Consider the following 22,443-nt stretch of genomic DNA (forward strand, 5'->3'; position numbering starts at 1 on the left):
CCCTTCGACTTGTAAAATGACGGACTACGAACTTTACCAACGAGACCAAATCATGTCGTCAGGTTACAACGAGACATTGTCGCTTCATGTTGTTACGAACCACATACTTTTGGTGATCAATGTCAATCAGTTGCCAGTGGAGTTACAAGACGGCGTTTCAAAGATCATCAAGTATGCGCCGCATAAAGATCTCATTGACGAGAATGCAATGCAAGAAAACAACAGCAACAGTAATAACTCGAGCATTGCTGAGTATCAGTGGCATATCAAGTACGGTCATTATTTTATTGATACTTAGAAGGAAGGAGTAAAGACAGTGCTCTATTATCAAAAGTGGTGGTTTAGGACCTAGAAGAGGATGATGTCTTGTTCTTGCATGATAAAGATGCCAGCTGACAATACAAATCTTACTATATGCTAATACATAACCAGTTTTGCATATGATCAAGACTTACGCTCTGGACAGTTGGTAGTTTCAAGCAACTATTCTAGTTATAAAGATGTACCCATGGGCGAGCGTTTTGAGATCTATGTTCGCTATCATCGCAAAATCGAAGGTAATCGAAACTAAAATTATTTTAGTCTCTTTTCGGACCCCGGAATCTCAAACCCGCTTTTTTGTTTTGGTTTGCATAATGCAGCTTTTCGAGCCATTGGAAGATTGTTGGGCGCAGCGCGCGATTTGATGGTCTTGACAGGCGAACATGGAGCCTTAGTCAATTTTACGCAAGAAGCACAATTTGATACTCAAGGGTAAAAATGATGGAATACTGCAAAGAGAGAGAAAAAGAAGAGAAGAAGGAGATATAGCAGTTGACTGATCCGGTGAGGTGAATATTGACACACCTATTATGGATGAACTATTGGTAGTGTGATGGTGGATTGCAGTCGAAACGGAGTGATGCGTCTCGCGAGTATTCATACATTGCTTTGCAACATGGCATTGATGGGCTTGAACATGTTGCAACTGTATACAGAGGATACTTTTGAGGTATTATTGCTTATTTTATAAAATTTGGTTAAGGGAATTAGTGAGGAAAAAAGAAGGAAAAAACTGGGAAGAGGTGCTAAACAAATCATCTGCTAGGTGGATGGAGAACCGATGTTTGGCTATTTGCGCGGTATGTGTGTCATTTCTGTTTTCTAGGTCACAAGATCGTTACAAGATAGCTGTTGCTTACATACTATGATAGGTCGTTACAATCAGAGAGAATTATCGAGTATCGATGATTATGCGTTTGATTTGTAGGTATAACAACATTTGGGCAGGTGAATGTGGACTGGGAGCTGACCGGGACTTTTACATTCCTCATTCTACCTTCTTCCCATTTACCTCTCCTTCGTGGAACCATAACAATAAGTGGATCGCGTGTTTGTGTGCGCGGGAAAACTTGAAGACTTTACATAATAATTCTAACAAAACAAAAAAAAATTAGGGGCATCGAGGTGGTACCTTGTATCCAAACATTGGGTCATTTGGGGCAAATACTTCAATGGCCCCACTATGCCCATCTTAGAGATAACACGGAAGTCTTGCTAGCTGAATCTGAAGCCACTTACGATTTTATTGAAAAAATCATCAAGGCTGCTGCTAGTCCGTTCCGATCCAAACGAGTCCATTTAGGCATGGATGAGGTATGCTGTTTCCTTTTTCTACTGAAAGATAAAACTACTTGGATCATTTGGAAAATGGAAGGGGAGGAGTGGCCGATGTATAGCAAAAGAATTAATAGTAAATCTTACGAATCTCGGCTTCATGCTGCCAATCTTGATATGTGCATACAGGCTCATGGCGTTGGTGAAGGACGATATCGCCAGATCTTCGGTTACAAAGAACCGACTCGTATCTTTGTCGATCACCTACAAAGAGTCAATGAGATATGTACACGATTGGGACTCCAACCAATGATTTGGTCAGACAGTATGTGTATTACATTAAACACCAAAACACCCGCCTGTATTTACCACGTGGAGGTGGGGTGCTTCTAATTAAATCTGTATCCACTAACAACAACCCTTCTATTGGTTACTCTATATCACCAACTACGTTCTCTCCTTCCCCCCCCCTCCGAAAAACCCACAGTGTTATTCTGTTTAGGTAACATTTTCGAATCTTCTTTTTTGGATGCCTAAAAACGAATTATACGATAAGGCAATGCTGACATATACTGCAACATTTTATAGCTGCAAAAAATAACACGTTGCAAGGATATTACGATGAAAGCAACAATCCTGCAGAAGCACCCGAAATTGTAGAAAGCATGCCCCGCAATATGGAGCTCATCTATTGGGACTATTATCATACAAGTCCGGATCTCTACACACAAAAACTCCAGCAGCATCGAGAGTTAGGTTGTCAACAGCCCTGGATTGCAAGTAAGTCATATTCACAAATCTTCTACAACACGTGTATTCTCTTGTTTATTATCATCTGTCAATTTGATAACGCCCAAAAAAGAAATTGGAAGGGAAGAAAGAAAGACTGGATTTACTAACAATTCGTATACTGGAAACAATAAAATTGATGGTAATAAAATTAGATGCTGCCTGGACATGGAGTAGATTCTGGACTGCACTTCCGTTTACCTTTGAATCGGTGCGCGCAAGCACTGTTGCGGCAAAGGATAGGGAGGACGGTATTCGCAATACCTTTATCACGATTTGGGGTGATGAAGGCAACGAATGTGATGTGTACGTAATAGTGACATAGAGCAACTAATCAAGAGCAAGGGATAGAGAGGGGTCAGGGTGGTAGGAAATGTGTGAGAGAGAGGACACACACGCACTTAGTCATGCAATATGACTAAACCATGTATAGTTTCTCTGCATTACCAGCACTTTGCTACTATGCTGAGCATGGCTACAGTACCCAAGAGGAAGTGGATATACCTATGCTCAAGCGGAACTTTGGTAAGCAGAAACGAAATTTTCCGTTGGGACCTCGTAATAGCATGATTGCTAAATAGAGCTGAAATTCGGACTCACATGCCAATTACCAAAAAACCTAAAGAGGGAATTTGTGGCGCCACCTTTGACGATTGGGTATATGCGTCTAAGGTAAGGGTTTTACTGCTTTCCAGCAGTGAATGACAGGCGATAGAAGGAAAGAGAAGAGAGAGAGAGAGAAAATCCGGATTTGCACTAACCTCCCAGCAATCAAGATTGATGATACCCCTTCAGGCAATCCAATCACTATCCGAACCCATTACATGCCCAATATTAGCAAATGGCTACTCTGGGAAGGTAATATCCATGAGTGAATACGTGTGTGTGTGAGGGTTTAGGATAGGGTGTATATGGTTATAAAAACAGCTAGAAAACGTGGCTTCAATATTACAAGCGTAATCGAATTCTAGTTATTTCTGTGGTTCCTAAAATAAGGTTTTTTGACATACGTATTACTTTTCCACTTTAGATCCCTTTTTAAGTTTCCTATCGCCACAATATGCAGATGAGGATTTGGAATCACATTATGGTAACATTGCCGCGCATCTTTTTGATGTCATTGACGGTAAAAACGGCATCCATCCACTAAACGAGCGATTGGAGCTACCTGCACGCATTGCAACCGTTTTGGCATTAAAATGCCATCTGCGCCAGCGACTGGTGGAGGCGTATCGCAACCGAAACTATGAGCGGCTGTACGAGCTGGCACAGGGCAGGTTGACACGGCTGCGCGAAGAAGTAGAGCAGCTATGGCGATATCATCGCAGTCTGTGGATGAAAATGTACAAGCCCTTTGGCTGGGAGACGCTGGAGTTACGATACGGTGGATTGCGGACAAGATTGGAGACCATGTACGACCATATCATTGCACATGTACAATGCATGATGATGCGAGAGCAGCAACAGCAAGAATGCGGGTCTGGGGAAGGCGCTAATAATAATGGTGACCAGCAACACACGCGACGATCGTCTTCGTTAACAGAAGAAGTGCTCGACGAGGAAAACGTCCATTGGCGTATTCCGGAATTTGATGCAGATTTGGAGTGTCTATTCTATGGGTCTCGTACCAACTTGTTGCTCGATTATGCCCGAGTTATTTCTCCATCTAGACCTGGCTAAGGAAAAGTAAGGGGACTGGGGAAAACCCTACATACTACAGCTACACCCATTTCACTAGAGACGGCACCACTGCCACCTCGTTTGTTTCATCCTCTATATTCAACGCTTTTTTGCTTCCCTTTTTCTTCATTCCAACCTCCTCTACAGCTTTGAAAACCACAAAGCGCTATCTTTAATTCTCTGTTATTATCAGCACATAAGAAAGAGATCTACAAAATAAGTAAAACGGCAATACACATCTCGGGTAAAATGGTGAGAAAAGTTGACGTGTCGATGATGGAATGGGCATGAAGGCTTATACGCGAGCGCGCCCCGCTTACCAAGCAGTGGTACAAATGTCACTTTGTTTTTATGCTAGTGTGTAACTTCACATGGCTGACAAGAAGGGCTGTTGGTCTTATGGGTGTGCTCTTTCGTTAATGAGAGCACACATGGCTACCCACGATATATGTACACGACTCACACACACTAAAAAATTATCCGGTACAACCAACAGGATCTTAACAATGGGAACAAGCACCGTTCTTTTTAGTTTCCTCGGAGGTTAGAGAATGAGAGACAGCAATAGCGAAAGTAGTAGGTGTGGTGTATTGCAGCAGCAGCAACAGCTCAGGGAGCAGCAAATTCCTGGTCCAGATGAGACATCATAATTTCTCATTGTCGTTGCACAAATCAACTGTGTATGGCAAATCAATTGGGGGTGTTTGTGCACATCCTCTCTTTCTCTTATACTGATCGATCCCGATTAGACACGTATTAAAATCACGATGGCAGGCCTGTCCTGTCTCTCCCGGGCGCGCGCAAAAGAAAGAAAATAAACTTTTGTTTCAGAAAAATACGACGTTTCTCTGCTGTTATATCCTTCTAATATCATGAGGTTTTCTCCCTCTTATTCTATTGACAAACGCTATATACACCTATTAGTCTCATCTTGATACGGACGACAACGGAACGAAGCTCCTATTTCAAGAAAACAAGAAGCTGTTTTGTTTCCATCCGCGAGCTTACTATACCTCAGATGACTCCTTGGTGATATACGGTAACACAATTTAGAAGAAACAAAGAAGCCAAATTGAAAAATCCATATGGACTAACGTAATATATCAAACCAATCGCATTTAAGCGTTGGGCACGAAACAAAAAGAGGTGGAACGTTTGCCTATTAAGTCCTTGAAAAGATAAACCACGAAAACGAAAAAAAAAAAAATCCTGGCCACACACGGTCGCAAAACATTACCCACACCGGACAAAGAGAGGAAGAGCGAAAAAGCAATAGAATTTTACCGTTTGCCTATCTTTGATTATTAGATACGGTGTCCTAATAAGACAGAGGAGAACCATGGTACTGGTAACATCGCCGGTAAATTATAGAGGCAAAAATAGCGTGAAACCTTATGAGCTGAGTATATAGCATATGCAACGTCGGTCTGCTTATACTATGGTGAGTTTAAAGGTTAAGAGATAATATGTAGTAATCATTCCAGTATGTCCTTATCTCGCAAAAATTTGGTCGTCGTTGACTTTTTTTCCCTCCCAGTTGGGTGCTTTCGACCAGCCTTTTCCCGAATAAAAAAAGGGTTTACTCTTATAATACATCCACGCGACTTTGTACGACCACCTAATAATGACATGTTTGTCTATTTAAATCGCCCATCCCATTTGATAGTGTTGTGCTTTTTTACTTTTCTTTCTGTGTACAGTGTACCTCTTTTACCTTGATATTTTACCAGGAAACCAAGATCAACTCAGATGTATTACCAGAAGAAAGCAATCCACGGAGCTACTCCCATCACCACTGTTGCTACTACCATCACCCGTACAGGCACTGCTTGCTATTCGAACAGCCAGCAGCTTAGACATGGGATGTGCTTGATCTGTGGATCCGTCAGACATCAGACAAGAGTATGTATCTACATATACATATGCTGTCAGAAAATGTAAATATTTAATATTTATGTATTCATGTTGTTGTTTTTGATAGAACTGCCCAGTTTCTCCATGAACAGCAATTCATGATCGCCCTAAGAGGGATGAGCTATTAGAAACATGCTACATGCGGAAACATTTACCTATTTTTACAAACAACATCCACTATCTACCCATCTATCTATTTACTCATACATCTTCTTTTTTCTGTGTTCTTAAACTACACTTACAACTCTTATACACACACCATATTTCTCTCCACATGCGCACACATTCACAATTTCTTAAAACATATCACATACTCTTCTCTTTCATGAAAGTATATACCCCATTGGCCGCTATGGTTGAGGGGCCGGATCCCGCTCTTCTTTATATGCCTCTTCATCTCTTTTTTCTTTGTCTTCTTGACTTTATTCAAAGTGATATATCCACTCTCCTACTATTACTACATCCATCGTGTACAACTCATTTTTTTCTTATGATACCTATGTATAGAAGACACAACAGCTCTATAGAGAAAACAATAACAACAAAATATATACCATCCACTTAAATTTTTTAAATTTTTCCACGGTCTCCATAAGAGTCAAATGTACTCGCGAAATAACGACTGCAGAGAGAAGGAGCGATTTTTGAGATTGCGCGCGTGGTTGTATGGTTGTCTGTACTCCCCTTTGTTGATTCCAAATTAAGCAATTCCATGTGGAGATTGGGTATCCAAAGCCTTTTTTTTCCCGGAAGGATGTTCTTACGAACCACAACCACCCCCAAATTTTTTCCCGGAGGATAATATATGCTTACATCTGTCACGAGAAAAAGAGTGGCATACACACTAGTACTACCATCCACAAGGAATTAGAGGAGAGAGAGAGAGAGAGCATGTGTGTGCGCTAACTGGGGGGCCGGAGCAAGAGACAGCGCGAACAGAGGAAGAAGCATGACGGCCGAACTGCGTTGTTTTTTTTTGCTCCGGAAGGAAATTGCATGTGATTCACTTCCTTTTATTTTTTTTCTATGGTGATTCTATTATCTTGTAATCAACTTTTAAAGCATGGTCTTTATCATAGCTGTAGCAGCTCTGACGCCGTACGGCACTAGCCGATCCTGCTTAGTGAATGTGTCCCTGGTGACCAGTTCCGAGTAATCATGTAATCGTTTAACTTCCTAAATAGACCGTGACATGTCAACGCATTTAATGCTATGCTAGTCGGCAAACAACACACTCGCACACTTTCTTCTTTTTGAAATTCGCGGCGCCGGAATGAGATACAAAAAGTTGGGACAATAAATTGTTATACCTTGTGCAATGCTTCTTGTAACCTTTTGTTCTGTGTAATGACTATTGCTTGTGCCTCGAGATCCCGTTCACTCGAACGATGTCCAAAATTGGGAGAACCGATCATAGTCAGCACTGGACGAGTTTGTGCGCCCAAGTAGGCCCATAATCCCTTGGCATGATAAGTCCAGCCCGGTCGCTTGTATTCCTCAATGGTGATATCATTTTCCCTTCCACTTCTTTGCACGGAATTGAAAAATTGTTTTTCGATCCAAGTGTATGCAGGTGGCAAATATCTCGACACGCCTTTCGAATTGAAGAATCCGTTTGCCTACATTTCAAATATTTTGAGATAAGGAATTAATAAGTGCGATAGCTTATTATGATTACTAATACAGGTCCTCCCCACAAGTATCACCAACCCCACTAAATCATATACTCTTGCTACCTTCAGCAATCTCTACTCCCCCTGAACAAAAGAGCAGCTGTTGTTCTACTCTATTCTATGTTAAAAACCTTACCTCGGGTGAAGCCGTTAAAAATCTGAACCGCGCTTGGGTACGCAGTATGAACGCTTTGTACCGGTCCGTGAAATTGAAATAGCCAGACGTCAAATCGATGGTCCAGTCGCCATTCTCATGTGCAATCTCCAGTAACCGTAGTGTTGTTTTTTCATCCTGGCGTATACCAAAAGGGCCCATTTGGATGACAGGCAATACCGCTGTGTCGTATAATCCTCCTTCTATTTGTGATGGTGCTTGTTGCTTGTATTTTTGGATAAACCGGACCAGCCGGCCATGTACTTGCTTTTTGAAACGTCGACTTTCGAATACAGGATCCATCGTACCGTGCTCCATGACTAATCGATAAGGTACCATTTCATTCATTCCTGGCTCGAGTTGATAAGAAAAGGAGCGTACTGTGTTCAACAAGTCGTGATAGTAGGATGATAATTTGCGGTTGTTGTCGAAGACCATGTAACGGTCCTGTCGATCCGTAAAGTAGTCTTGGCTGAGATTGGCACTAATGTATAAATTCTCTCGATCAGCATTGATATAACGTTTTTTGCGGACCTTTTCAAGCCCATCTTTTCCCTTCATTTTCTGTGTATATACGGAAATGTGGGGACCGGAAATGAAAAGCCCATCATGCATTGATATTGCATGAATATCATGTTGTAAGTTAAATACTTTACCCACTCAGCATGACAGAGTCATCAAATCCATAGATCTTCAAATGCATTAATCCAATTCCTTCGTTAAACCGCTGCGGTAAGGTTTTCTTAAGCATGCCCGTCAGATCCGGTGTGTGATACAATGACACCTGGACTTGAGACGGGAACTCCTTGATCAACGATAGGAGCAATGTGGCGGAGCTCTTGCCTTTTGAGACACGCGTTCCCCGTAGGCAATCGATCAAAATGTAAACTTGTAATCGATCAGATCGACGCAGGGCCTCGCGTAAAGTTTCTACCAGCTCTTGTTCTGCGTGGCCAATGTATAGTGCAGCAATAAACACGCGCTCTTTTGCATTTAAGATCCGGGTCTAAAGTGATAGCAACCGTATTTTTGTTTTTATAATATTCTTTGTTAACATCGAGAGCGTATCCGTAGTAATCGAAGTATCTTTAGAGTAACCAATGTGTGTCCATAGCAAGCGACGTGTCCCCATAGTAACCCAAGCTTTTTTTATGGCAACCAGAGTGTTTCCATAGTAACCGAAGTTTTAAAAATAAAGGGGTTTCACTTGTGAACGCTTTCTCAAGCCTCATACCTTGAGTTCGGTATAAAACGCGTGGGGTTCATACAGTGGCGTAATATCATTGCCCCGAGCATAAAATGTCGGTGCGAGCTTTTGTAATGGGGTAAACGCGGCCGGCGGAATCTGTTCTGTAGTCGTTGTTGGTGGCGGTGCAGCAGCCATTGACAACTTCGTCGTTGTTGACGACGATAGATAGCGGTAATGACAGTGAGCAGGTGTCTTGAACCATTTTAATTGTGCTAGTTTGTTATGCTGTCGCTGCTGCCGGAGGATCCGAAGTGTCATTGGTTTTTAATCGAGATTCTTTTTGTGTATTTTTTCTTCGTTAAGCCATTCCAAGTATCGGATATTGGATGTCCGCTTCATCGTTTTTTCTGTGGTACCATGCCAAAACCCATTCAATGACCTGCACCCCCCAAAAAAGAGGCCTCAGTGCCACAGAAAAAGGTGCTGGATTAAATGAGGCATATGCATCAAAGGTTGTATCAGGCGTAAAATAAGCTACGTTTTGTCAATGTAAACTGTATAGAGTATGACGAAATGCGGGACAACACAATGTTAATGCAATCTCGATAAATCGAGATATTTCATGTTTCTTTTTATGTTTCGTGCAGAAATAAACTTAATGTGATAATGATGATGACTATAGAATAAATTTAAGATGGTAAAGACAAAGTAAATCATGCAGTTTCGGGTGGTTGCTGAATAGATTGCGCTAATGCCCGGATAGCAGGGTCATAATGATCCTATATAGACAGACAGAAGTATGTACAATCGCAAGAAAAGAGTAGGGAGTTAGCATTTAGGGCTACTTTTTACTACTATCAGCTCAAATCTTTCAGCAGCGCCCATTTCTTCCTCATAACATTTCCTAACCGGTCCCCCAATCCGTACATCCATACACCCGCTCTCCCCATAAAAGTTATACCTTGTACAGGAAAAGCTCATATAAACTGGTCCCAAATGGGTTACACAGATCCGGGTCTTGAAGGTATGGCATGTAAACGCCACTTGCGGCTCGATCTTCTGATTGTATCAGAGCATCTAACCGTCGATCTTTCTATTTAAGAAAGCAAAAACATCATCAGACTTTCACGTAGTACATACTTCTTTTCAATATCGTAATATGAATAAGAGCAACACACGGGAAGAAAAAGAGAAATGAGGCCGGGACACGTACATTAATCAGTCGTTTTACCAGTTGCAGACAGTTCATGACAGTTTTGTTTGGCATGTTGAGTGCCACAACGGAAAATCGCTTCACGAAAGCTGCCATTCGGTTTACAGGCACTTGTTGTTTTTTCAAGAACATGAGTTCTAATCCACGCGTCAACATTTCGCTTTCTGACAGGTGTTCGACGCTAGGTTTATCTTCTACCATGTAGTGAAACGCAGCCTCAAAGAGAATGCCATATAATTCGGCATAGTATGCTTTGAGATCATAGCTGAGTGCTTCACCTAACAATGATGTGATAATAAGAAAAAAGGTTAATTTATAAAACTGGCAATTCCTTCTTTCTTCCCTATCGAGGATGGCCCCACGAAGTTTCACCGCTGCTACTACTACTGGTGCCAGAGCAATATAGAAAACATTTGTGTTTGTTCTGCATACCTTGTCCGGAAAGTAACTCAAACGCAGTGATGATACAAAGCAACCGTTTGCGCGTACCAGCACCCGCTGTGCCGCCACTGCTTTTGTGATCCAGGTTCTCTAATACAGTCTTGAGCGCGTTCAACAAATCATCAAAGAAATCCACACTGATCAAATGCGCAAATCTATAAGCAAGGAAAAACGGTGGGTCAAGAGGGGTCTTTTAAGTAGAAAAATAATAATACTCGTGGTACAATTGTCTTCCATCTTTCTTTTCCGTTCTCTACTTACTTGGCAAGTCCCTGTAATACAGCCGGGAGGAGTGGCGACATCGACTGCTTCTTGAGGATTCGGAAGTAAAAAGCAAACATCTGCTTTAACGTCTCGGTGTGCTATATCCGTTCATAGAAGAAGGTGGGTCCATGAATAACCTGCCTTGCTTTCATTTTGAATGATAACTTACATTCTTCTCCTTTTCTTCCTTGCTGACAACTGCCTCTGCCTCTTTAAATTCCTTTTCAATCTCCTTGGTTTCTTTGAGTGCCTTGCGGGCCTTTTTGTTCAAAAACTGTTTCTTGCGCTTCTTGCCACGCTGATCATCATCCTTGTCGGATTGGGCTGAAGGTGGGGCTAACTCGTCCTTGAGTCTCAGGTGCAAAAAGGAGTTGATCACATTTTCGTGGACAGAGTAGTTTTTCGATTTGATCATTCGCGTGATCATTGTGACAGCGTCCAGAGACGTGCGTCCTGATTCATCGTTTTCGAATACGTTTATAATTGCCTTGCAGCACATATTCGCAATCTAATAGAGGGAGGCGTTAGAATGCGGGAAAATATCCACGATAATGTATTAGAGCGTGTCTATTTCTCTCCCACTTCTTTTTCACACATTTTTCCCCGTGGTTCCGGTTCCTTTTTGTCTCATGTATTTTCATCTGGATGATAGGTTATCTCTTTGCCTTACCTCATTCCAGTTAACAGTGCTCATCCGCGAAACAATCGTGACCATTATATTGAGACGAAAGTTGAAGTGCGTCTTGGTGGTTAAGAGTTCGCACAAGCAGCGCGTTGCCACAAGTGACAATGAAACATCCTCTTCTCGTCCTTTTTGGGCTAGATTTTTCATAGACATGATGATGATAATGTCAGGATTATCACCCTTTGTTCTTTGTGTGGTGACCAAGCAGCTTAGAGCAAATTTAAATTAGAAACATACCTTTTAATAAAGAATCAAGATCCTTGAGGTAAGACTCGTAATTGCTCAGCAGTGTTTTTTCAAATTCACGCAGCTTTTTCACTTCTTTAGAGACTTTGACGGCCTCTTCTTTCTCAGTAAGCGGGCGAATACGATACCTGTATATAATAAGAGATGTTATTATCCGCCCATATACACACGCACATCTCAGTAAAGATATATCAGCTTACCCAGGAATAATATCTTTGTACACAGCAAGTTGGGTGAGAAGAGCCAGCTTCTTGACAGTGGGATTATCGTCCTTGGCAATATTCTTAAGCGTTTTCAGCATACCAGCCTTGTATGGAAATGAAATTCAAATTTAGTTAACCAAATCTGCGGCATATGGCTGTTGTCGTTGGTATGGGGGCCAAGGTATCTTTTCCCACTTTCACTTACATTTGATTCTGGATCTTCTTGGATAGTAGATGCTGCTTGTGCCAACTCTTCTTTCTTTGCCAGCAAATATTCTTTTTTCGTAAGTTTGCGCGCAGGTTCCTCGGGTACAAGCTCTTCAGCCTCGTCGACTTCTTCTTCTTTCTCTTCTTCGACTTGCCCTTCTTCACGATCACTCTTTTCTTCTTCCGAAAAATCAGGCTGCACCTGGGCGATTTTACCACCAGGTAACTTGACAGGCAATCGGTTGTGATAATCTTTCTTCATCCATTCACCAGCGACTTTGCGTGGCTTTAATTCATAATCCATTTCTTCATCAGATTCGGTTTGCTGTTTCCGCTTCTTTTTAGCAGGTCGTTGTTGATCTTCTTCTTCCTCGTCCAAATCGTCCAAATCGTCGTCGTCATCGCTGATGTCATCAAAATTATCGTCCAACAGATCATCGTCCATATCGTCGTCTTCGTCGCTACTCGCTACTTCATTCTCGCCGACGCTAGCAAGATCAAGTTCCTCGCCATTAACTGAGCTACCATTGATACTTGGGAGATCATCCTCGTCAAAATCTTCGAGATCGTCATCGTTATAATCGTCTTCGTCCGAGGACGTCAATTCTGCGGTGGCTGGATCAGGAATCGTTGTCTGTGCACGCTTTTTGGCCTTCTTTTTGTCTTCTACTGCTTTCTTTTTCATCTCGTTCCTAATATAGACATGTAAACATTCAAACTCCATTTGATCGTACCCATACAGCTTCTCCAGAAGAAGAAGAGTAAAGAAATACTTTACTTTGTAATAGCTTTCGAATCCATTGACTTCAAAAACTTCCAGTCTTGGTTCTCAGCGAAAAATGCCAGATCCTCTTCCGAGATCTCGACATTTTTGTCCTCTGCTTCAGGCACTGCAACATAATCGGGCAAATTATCCTAATATTGATTGCATATCACGTTAGATCGTGCGAGCCAGTTGCGGAATCCCCCCTTTTTCCATTTAACTGTCAACATTTACCAGCGGATCTTTGGATTTAGTAGTACTGTTCTTCTTTTTTCCTGACTTGGCAGTAGCTGCCTTTGCTGCTGATGCTGCTTTGTTGTTGGGAGGCTTGGTCGTCTTTTTTGTGTTCTTTTTCGCAGATCCCATGTCTTATTCTTTGTGTTGGTAGAATGCCCAAGCGATGTGTCAAGAAAAGAATATTCAAGCAAAACTTTTTTTTGGATAGCTGGTTTATCGGACTTTAGAATTGTGCTTTGCTGTCGTAAAGTTTGTTGTTTGACAGAAATGATGATATCCATGAACACAGCATTACTAATTAACTCAACGATCAGGGGCAGAATGAAAATACGCATAAATAGAACAATAGCATATAATATTTACAAGTGAAGCAGCAGTCTACATTCACCGAATCTGTGCTTTTAGTGCTGGAAACCGCAACGGAGTCATGATGTCGTTACATATTTGGTTTTGCGCAAAGTCTTAACACTCCTCGTTCATGGCTTTCCACGGGGCATATGACTATTAGCCCTTATTGAATACGAATTAAAAAATGTGCTATTCATAAAGATGATAAGATATCCTATAGTATACAAGAGTTCCAAGCCTTGGCCAGTTTGAGCTTATCTACAATTTCAATAATAATAACGTCCAGATCATCAACGTCCACGGTGCTCTTTAAAGTGAGCTCTTTAGCCCATTGTAGCTGCAAGGTGAACTGATTCCTCACACGCGGTGGAATTTTCAAAGGCATGGATGGCGTATGATAACATATGTAGTGCTTATAAATCTACAGAGTGGATTGACCTGTCTGATCCTAACCCAGTCAAGAAAAAAAAAAAGAAGACTCGCGTTCCGACGCGTATTCGTGATTTTTCTTCTGTCTTTCCACAATTCTTTAACATATACCATGAATAACTTTTTTCAAGCAAGATCTTCCAGTAATAGAGCTTCTACCAATCTCAAAGAACAAGTAGAGGAAACAACACCTTGGGTTGAAAAATAGTAACGTGTCACCTTATTTTACCTTCGTCACTGGTTGTTGGCTGTAACGCATTTACAAAATGCACTCTTCGACTCACTAACTTGTAAATTTAAATTACTTTCTCTCTACGACTGCTACTATTTCTAGTCGACCCAAATCCATGAATGACATTGCGTCACAGGAACAAGTTGTTAATGTATTACGGAAATCGCTCCAATCAGAAAATGTAAGATTTCATTTCCCTAAGCTCGCTGTTCTATCAGCTTTTTATAGTTCGTAGACGCCATTACAAATGATTGAACATAAAACACTCTTTTCGATAATAACAGCTCCCCCATCTGCTCTTCTATGGCCCTCCTGGCACTGGTAAGTCTTGTTATATGCTAACGTTGAATATTTGAGCCAAGAGTATGCAATGTTTAACTGTGTGCGCTGTGTACATAGGTAAAACGTCAGCTATCCTGGCTCTTGCACGCGAACTATATGGGTAAGCTTTGAATTGAGGGTCACTGGGATACGCAGAATCAAACAACGCAGTGAAAATATGCTAACCCTATATATCTGTATACATAGACCTTCGCTAATATCGTCGCGTGTATTGGAACTTAATGCCTCGGATGAACGTGGTATTCAAATCGTACGAGAAAAAGTAAAAAACTTTTCCCGGAGTACAGCAACAAAAAGTGTTGATGGATATCCATGCCCGCCATACAAAATTGTCATTCTCGACGAAGCAGATGCAATGACAAAGGATGCTCAGTCAGCTCTTCGACGAACCATGGAAACGTACTCCAAAACAACTCGATTCTGTATCATTTGCAATTACGTTAGCCGGTAGGTCCTTTAAGAAGAGGGGAGAGAGAGAGAAGGAAGAGCAGGGATAGATAAAAAGAGGGAAAAAGAAATACTTATATATGCGTATTTTATGCCATTCATTTAAGAATTATTGAACCTATTACATCGCGTTGTGCAAAGTTTCGATTCAAGCCATTGCCTCTGAAGGACTTGACAAACCGTTTAGAGTACATTTGCGCTGAAGAAAATGTGGAACTTGGACGAGGTGTAAGTGTTCTTTTTTCAATACCAAGAGTGAACAAGAAACAAAGAGAGTTGGTGGCTGCAAGATACATAACTACGAAGGTGTAGTGATAATCTAAATTAATCGTCTTTTTTTTGGTATTCTAGACAATGGATGCTTTGATTAAGACATCCAATGGTGATTTGCGAAAAGCCATCACTTTCTTACAAAGTGCATCATCACTTCACAAGGGTGCTCCTATCAAGGAAAGCACTATCAATGAATTAGCAGGAGTAAGGAGATGAAAAAATTCGTTTGGTGCATCTCTGTGCTGGATTCAATATACCGCTAGGTAGTCATTGCAGGGCCCGATTTAACTTATGTTTCGTATAACATAGGTAATCCCAGACGAAGCATTTAATACGGTAGTGAAAGCCTGGCAATCCAACATTTTTGATGATATTAATAATGCAGCTCAAACTATGATGAATGCTGGATATGCTGGCGAAACTATTGTTATGCAGGTAATTAACCGAATAGGATGCGTATGCCAATGAAGACATGAGTGCTACGTGTATAGTGAGTTTTCTTTAGAAAGATCAACTAACATTGATATGCAACCCATATTATCATTAGATTCACAATGCTGTTATGCGAAACGAAGCAATCACCACAGTACAAAAGTCAAAAATCTCACTGCTGTTGGGTCAGACGGATATATGCCTTATTCATGGTGCAGACGATCATCTTCAAATCTTAAACCTTATGCTGGGCATGTCATCTATACTTGCTGAATAATAAATCAAAAGGCTTTTCCCAACACTCGCATATGCATACAATACAATATTGTGGTTTTTTTTATTGTTTTACTACAGTCATTTTCTGTATACAAGAAAATCATCATAGCTAGTAGCAGGACGCAACATCCAGCTGAATTCAAGTGAGGTGCCATTCCAAAACGTGGTGATCTATAAAAAACAATCTTTGTATTATTATCATTTTACTAACCTTTGATCGACCGCCCTCATCATTTTGATATGTCAACTTACATCGCCTTGCTTGTTCATATACCAAGAGGTACAGCCACCTTTCCATACAGTCTTCTCGAAGCCGGTCTTGAGTTTTTCCACACACTTATCTTGTGCTTCCTTCAAAGGCTCCACCGCAGTAATCTTATCCTTGAGCATCTTTTTGATCAATTCGACAGAATAATTCACTTGACTAACAATACATATAAAAGACCACGTGTCATCAATAAGTATCTGTATAATAAAAGAAAAGTATTGCTTCTTTACCTTTCACCCATATATAGTGCTGAGTTAGTACCAGGGTAACTAGAAGGACCAAGGATCATGAACATGTTGGGATAGCCGCTCATCAATGTGGACTTGTACAAGCCGGGAAACTCGTTTTCCCATGCTTTATTTAATGATTGCTCGGGCTTGCCGTAAACTACAGCAACAACATCATTAACATTCGCGTTTTGAAAATTATAAAGTCTTGTGCTTGTATCTACTTACCTTCCAAGTGACCTAAGAACCCTGCAACATTAAAGCCAGTAGCAAGAACCAAGAGATCGAACTCTTGTTCGTCAGCATCTTCTGTAATAATTGTGCGACCCTTGACCTTTTTTACGCGATTGGTTTGGACTACAACGTTATCTTGACACAAGGCCTCAATGAAATTGTCGGAAATAGCGAGACGTTTGCATCCAGGCGCAAAATCAGGAATCAAGACGTCCACCAGGTCAGGCCTGCCTTGTTTTTCAATTCGGTTACGCATTTCGATCTCAAGTTTCTTTCGGTAGCGTCTCGCACCAAGGCTGTTATAGTTTTTGTATGTGCTCATAAAACCGAGCTCGATCTAATGAGTTTCATACAAAAGAACGTGCATAAGTATACAAATATATTTACCATGCAAATGTATTCTTATACTATGCTATTTATCCATCCATGATTATCGTGATTCTATACGTATACACATGCCTCCAGAAATAAATATAAGCGATAAATAAGAGCAACCAATGGAATCCATTTGAAGATAAACTTCATAAAGGCCGAGTAACTATACTGCTTGCGCAGCGTGCACCAGGACACTGAGCGTTGGTAGCTGTATAATTGTGATGCTTGTTGGGCCACAGAAGGAATGACTTGAACCGCGCTTGCGCCGTTTCCAATTACTGCAACACGCTTGTTTGTAAAATCAATAGAAGGATCCCAATAGGCGGTATGTACAACGTTTCCAGAGAACTGTTTGAACTGTTCTGGAATCAAAGGAACGCGGATAGAACCAACGCAAAGAAATCTATCGTACAGTAGTACATAGTGAGAAATAAAACGAAGCATGGATTCTTCTCTTGTCAACAGTAAATTTTCATCGAACAGAAGTAGCAATAGATTAGCACTGCATAAAGAGACTTACACAAAGTCATAAAATACACTTTCAAGGTCTCTGTAACCTTCGTTACTACAATCAAGCAGATCCAGTTTCCATTTGCGGGATTCTGCAACCCATTCGCTCTTGATCACCTTGGTTTGCAATAGGGTGTGACGATACAAGTCGTGCTTCCTTGCCACATCTTGAATGTAGTCATGTATTTCATCCCGCGAAGCATATAACTGGGACCAGTCTTTTTTTTTCGAAAAAGATAAATAAATAACGAGACATGACGGGTAAACAAAACGATACAGCAGAAGATTGTTTATAGCGAGATCAAGAACAAAGATTGAATACAAAGGCAAATCTTTAAACTTACTAGGGTTAGGGTCTGAGCTCAGCGAATAGAGATGAGAAGGTATGTCACAGCCGCAGTTTGGATATGAGTTGGCAAACCATGCGCCACCAATATCTTCAGAAGCTTCGAAAATTTGTGCAGAAATGCCAAGTACTTGTTTAATCTTGATGGCTGCATAGATACCACCGAAACTAGGTAGAAGGAGGTAAAGTTAGCCCTGATCAGTAGGTATAATTTAAATGCACCGATCGTCAAGCTAACTGTTGCAAAAGTACTTACCCTCCACCAATGACAGCAATAGAAGGCTTTTTCATCGTGTTCATGTTTGCAATTTGGTCTGTTGATGTACAATGAAATGAAGAAATGTGTGAATGTAAATTTTCAACTGGAAAAAATAATGCGGCGAGGATGTTCAAAATCCAAGCACTTTTATATTCACGAGTGAATGAAAACCTTCAACAGATTTCCGCGGGTTGTAATCTGCTGTAGCAGTATCATTTATTGAGAGATTCCCAATCCTATTGACGAATATTCTAGGGTCCAGTAAGCCAAAAATAAAGGAGCATAGCCTTTGTGCTTCCTTGATGAAAACCTTTTACGGACTGGATTCGCTGATTGGTGTCATGCAGTTATAATATCATCGTGATACATTACTCTGACACATTCGACTTTTCTCTCCCTCCCTCGCTCCCGCTATATCGATAAGAGAAAATATATTTTGGCTATCAATCTATGTTTGGATGAAAACGATTGACTATTTCATTCATCGTCAGTTGCATCGCCGGAAACAATAACACCGAAAAGAGCAAGCTTTACTTATCGATAACACTTAGTGGAAGGGTAAGTGATAATTTAAGTTCACTAGATACCGATTTTTTTCTTGCACCGAGACAGTCATTGAGAAAGCCGTGGAAAATGTGTAACTAGAAATAATGCGTACCACTACGCATACCGTAGGGGTCTTTTGCCGAGTTGATTGCAGATGAATCGATGTTTAGACCGCGGATAAACCCGCCCCGAGCCTCAGTAAATGTGCGAACTGATAGAAACAGAAAACGGAATCATCAACTGACATTATCCCCTCTAAACATAACTTTGAATTCCCACAATTCTAGACCTCAAAACAAAACTAGTTAGTCATATCCTGTGCTTGTTGTTGAATTTACACTGTAACTTCCTTTTTTTTTCCCTCTGTACCGGGTAAAATCTGTCTCAAATGATCGGAATTCTTTCATAACTTGTATCTTCACTCAATAAAGCAGCATCATCACTACGGTCGCTATCTTTGGCAACTCTGTCCATACAGTAGTGTAAAGAGCTGAGATTGATATACAATCATCATTTACGCTAGATACAGTACTTCTACACTCTCTAGGCCAGAAAAAAAAGTTAGAGGGAATGGTATTCATGGAAGTAAGTGGATAGACTTACATATTTTATTCGAAAACCGTTTCTTGCACTACTCTGCCGTAATGAGAATTGGAATTCTTATCAGTGCGGGCTCCTCGCCACTTAAAGTTTGTGTGAACTATTTGTCCAATGACAAACTTTGAAAAAGGAAAGATTAATGTGTGAATCTCTTTTATTATTCGTCCGTTACTGATTGCAGTGTACTGTATCTATCCCGTGTTGTTTACATTTTATCGATAGTGAATGTGTGATTCGTGATAAACAAAGTAATAATCTGCGAATTTATCCGTCTCGCGCGACCCAATTCCAGATGGTGTGCTGATAGAAAACTTGAACGAACCGAAAGAAGTCATTATACTGCATAAACCCATATCATCAGATGTTTAGACAGAGTTTATTCACGATCCCGTGCTATGACTCGGAGAGGGAGCGAAGAGAGAAAGAAAAAAATAATGAGGAAACAATTAAGTCAATCTACATGGAAATCTCACATTGCCTGCCACACATGAAATTTTCCGCGATTGATAAGAATGGAAATAAATTTCAGATCATTGTGAACCGCTAAAATTGATAATCTATACAGTTTTATCTCAGAATGTCACTAGCATGTCGTTGTAATCCACTATCACCACCGAGCCACGACACATAATGCCGAAATGCGTAGGAAAAAGCAAAAACGATCTTTATTTTTGTAAAACATATGTAGATTATAGATACTATGATCAGCCTTCGTGTAAAGTGGTACTGTAACTATCATATGTAACTGCTTAGCAGAGCAAAGAATGATTTACATGTATGAGAAATTTACTTGTTTTTGGATGTAATTCTCAGTTTGCGTTGTATGCCACAATTCACAATATTGTCCTGGAAATTACATTAGTGTGAGCTCGGAAAAGAGAGGGCAGTGTAGTGATTGATTAAGAATCTTTTCACATCAATATTGTATCAGAAAAAAGGAGTGCTATTAGAGTGAAAAAGTGCTCTTATGCTCTTTATTTAAGCCAAAACAAAAGATAAGGATAGTACAAGTAGCAATTGGGTTTTACGGTGTTATGAAAGGTAAATCACCATCGAATTTTCTCTGGGAAATATTCAGCCAAAAGCTCCTCGTAGAAAGGCTTTATTTCATTGAGGTCCTGTGGGATCGGTTCCGAGAAAGAAAAGAGATCGTACTGAAGGAAGATCTTGACCCACTTCATCATTTCAATGTCTTGCTCATTGAGCAAGTAGGTATAATCGCCTTCCAAAAGACAGGAGTAGAACGAATGATAGCGGATGATGTAAAGTGATTCGGCAGGCAGATAGTCCTTACAGACCATATACATGTATTCGTCGTGACCAAAGCTAAAGTCAACCTTGGTCAGGCCGCAATGGGGCTCGTAAATGCCGTACTTACTACTATTATAGGTCTCGTTCTTGGTGTCCGGGTTATTCTCAAAGAAATGTGGGTACGCAATGCGTGATGAGAACTGGCATCCAACGGGAAAAGTTTCGCCGACAACCTAAGAGATACCCGGAAGTTAGTGCGTGGGTTTTTCTCTTCGAACAATCGAGCAATGTGATGTATACACTAGATAGTCAAAGAAAAAGAGAAAAAGGATATAATACTTACCGTCCACTGTCTTTCTCCGAGTAGATAGAGGTATTTGCCAAGATCATGAATCAGGGCAGTCATGATAAGCCAACGTGGTAGCCCCTCACGACGCATTGACTCGGCCATTTGGAACGCATGAACTTTTTGCTGTAATTGAACGGTATTACTGTCAAGCTGGATGTTGTCAAGCAACATGAGCATGTCCCAGATTCCCATGTAAGCCTTGTCGAGTTTCCCGTAATCGCGCTTCATGGTTTGTACATAATCATAGGTTTGTCTTTCGTGGTTTTCCTTGAGAAAATCTTCAACACTTGGGTGTGTCTTCTCGGCCTTGATGTCTTCATAGAAATGTTTGGTTTCCTTGGATGATTTGTAAGGTCCATACCGTTGCTTGAGAAACTCTTCCCACTTCTCAGTGTCTTCAATGGCTGTAGTTAAGGTTGCAAGATCGGTCATGGTGTCTTGTTTTGTGTATATATATGTCGATGTAGAATAAGCCAAGTGTAACGGAAAGAAAGCAGAAGATAAACATTATTTTAATAATCGAGCTTTTATTATATCTGTGCGTGAGAGAGATTATTGAAAAGCCCAGTACTTGTGCTACAAAATACTTGTCTGGTTGATGTCAGAATTCTTTACTAGCTTGTGAACTCTTCATAATTTTTTTTCTCAGCAATCGTGTGCCCCGTGGTATATGTAGTCCTTTGTTCTTTGCTGTCGTTCACCCGTTGCCAGCACAGGAATTTATACGCTCATTACAGTCCCAATAAATATTTTCTGACAACATGTTACTCACTCTCAGGCGGGATGGTTTTGTTGTCACGCATTTCCCAAGTTACAAAATCTCGTAGCGAATTCAATCGAAATGTTCTCTTCTCATCTTCTACAACTCACTTTGCTAACATTTTAGACCAGTTTTCTTTGTGTCTGACGTGAGATTCCTACATCGACATATCACACACAAGCGAAGGAGAGCATTGAAGATTGAGATATGCAGCGCTTACATTTCGGACCTGCAGCTGACTTTTAAACCAAATTGCGATTTCTCGTTTCACTTCCTGATAAGCAGTATGGATGAGAAAAGCAGCGTGAAATGAGAAAAAGTATACGAGCACTACTCATTTTATCTTAGGCAGCCATGTAAACACCTTTTACATTAATCTAAAAGCTTATATATGTTTCCCAGAGGACTGAGAAAATGATTGATAGCTAGCAAGATGATCTGTGGTGGGAAGGGTTACCTAGATCAGAAACAACGTCGAAATGAATATGATACTGTACCACAGCCTCAGTCTCGCGCTTACCATTCACAACAGGTCGGTATTTTTTAGGCTCTGCCATATAATGACGAAGCAGTACATCATAATGGGAGCGAAACTCTAGTTACCTGCCAGAGCAGACTTTAATGGTCTTCTTCACATTGTTTTAGTTTCAACATTTAGTTATGAATGAATAATTGTTGCTATGAC

General features: G+C 40.8%; 6 protein-coding genes across 6 annotated transcripts; 2 read left to right on the top strand and 4 right to left on the bottom strand.

Annotated features, from left to right (window-relative positions):
• Window positions 1–958: 958 nt before the first annotated feature.
• Window positions 959–4,065, top strand: BDB00DRAFT_765611 (glycoside hydrolase superfamily; the record flags this gene model as incomplete). Its single annotated transcript, XM_053119521.1, has 12 exons — window positions 959–991; window positions 1,088–1,121; window positions 1,194–1,245; window positions 1,437–1,635; window positions 1,786–1,921; window positions 2,185–2,376; window positions 2,541–2,691; window positions 2,819–2,910; window positions 3,011–3,057; window positions 3,162–3,243; window positions 3,416–3,819; window positions 3,898–4,065. 12 exons carry the CDS (start codon window positions 959–961, stop codon window positions 4,063–4,065), a joined length of 1,590 nt encoding a protein of 529 aa, XP_052978615.1.
• Window positions 4,066–6,795: 2,730 nt separating this feature from the next.
• On the bottom strand, window positions 6,796–9,336 carry BDB00DRAFT_828653 (uncharacterized protein). Its single transcript, XM_053123868.1, has 5 exons — window positions 9,041–9,336; window positions 8,463–8,812; window positions 7,789–8,290; window positions 7,290–7,598; window positions 6,796–7,155 (listed from the first exon to the last, which is right to left on the bottom strand). Exons 1-5 carry the CDS (start codon window positions 9,311–9,313, stop codon window positions 7,036–7,038), a joined length of 1,554 nt encoding a protein of 517 aa, XP_052978616.1. The 5' UTR covers window positions 9,314–9,336; the 3' UTR covers window positions 6,796–7,035.
• Window positions 9,337–9,593: 257 nt separating this feature from the next.
• On the bottom strand, window positions 9,594–13,417 carry BDB00DRAFT_828660 (nucleolar complex-associated protein-domain-containing protein). Its single transcript, XM_053123869.1, has 11 exons — window positions 13,252–13,417; window positions 13,033–13,169; window positions 12,253–12,946; window positions 12,045–12,151; window positions 11,836–11,972; window positions 11,584–11,732; window positions 11,083–11,421; window positions 10,911–11,011; window positions 10,641–10,804; window positions 10,209–10,486; window positions 9,594–10,088 (listed from the first exon to the last, which is right to left on the bottom strand). Exons 1-11 carry the CDS (start codon window positions 13,381–13,383, stop codon window positions 9,951–9,953), a joined length of 2,376 nt encoding a protein of 791 aa, XP_052978617.1. The 5' UTR covers window positions 13,384–13,417; the 3' UTR covers window positions 9,594–9,950.
• Window positions 13,418–14,002: 585 nt separating this feature from the next.
• On the top strand, window positions 14,003–16,053 carry BDB00DRAFT_828663 (uncharacterized protein). Its single transcript, XM_053123870.1, has 9 exons — window positions 14,003–14,238; window positions 14,366–14,444; window positions 14,548–14,584; window positions 14,663–14,705; window positions 14,792–15,052; window positions 15,160–15,280; window positions 15,404–15,529; window positions 15,635–15,760; window positions 15,873–16,053. The coding sequence occupies exons 1-9, from the start codon at window positions 14,144–14,146 to the stop codon at window positions 16,032–16,034; spliced, it is 1,050 nt and encodes a 349-aa protein (XP_052978618.1). The 5' UTR covers window positions 14,003–14,143; the 3' UTR covers window positions 16,035–16,053.
• A 3-nt stretch (window positions 16,054–16,056) lies between these two features.
• On the bottom strand, window positions 16,057–18,469 carry BDB00DRAFT_828671 (uncharacterized protein). Its single transcript, XM_053123871.1, has 8 exons — window positions 18,250–18,469; window positions 17,992–18,161; window positions 17,658–17,865; window positions 17,222–17,540; window positions 16,757–17,099; window positions 16,532–16,688; window positions 16,286–16,457; window positions 16,057–16,204 (listed from the first exon to the last, which is right to left on the bottom strand). Exons 1-8 carry the CDS (start codon window positions 18,291–18,293, stop codon window positions 16,112–16,114), a joined length of 1,506 nt encoding a protein of 501 aa, XP_052978619.1. The 5' UTR covers window positions 18,294–18,469; the 3' UTR covers window positions 16,057–16,111.
• A 1,880-nt stretch (window positions 18,470–20,349) lies between these two features.
• Window positions 20,350–21,482, bottom strand: BDB00DRAFT_828674 (inositol oxygenase). Its single transcript, XM_053123872.1, has 2 exons — window positions 20,993–21,482; window positions 20,350–20,882 (listed from the first exon to the last, which is right to left on the bottom strand). Exons 1-2 carry the CDS (start codon window positions 21,428–21,430, stop codon window positions 20,445–20,447), a joined length of 876 nt encoding a protein of 291 aa, XP_052978620.1. The 5' UTR covers window positions 21,431–21,482; the 3' UTR covers window positions 20,350–20,444.
• Window positions 21,483–22,443: the final 961 nt, after the last annotated feature.

Source organism: Zychaea mexicana (assembly GCF_025766255.1).
Source record: "Zychaea mexicana strain RSA 1403 chromosome Unknown BDB00scaffold_48, whole genome shotgun sequence".
Taxonomy (NCBI): Eukaryota; Fungi; Mucoromycota; class Mucoromycetes; order Mucorales; family Lichtheimiaceae; genus Zychaea; species Zychaea mexicana.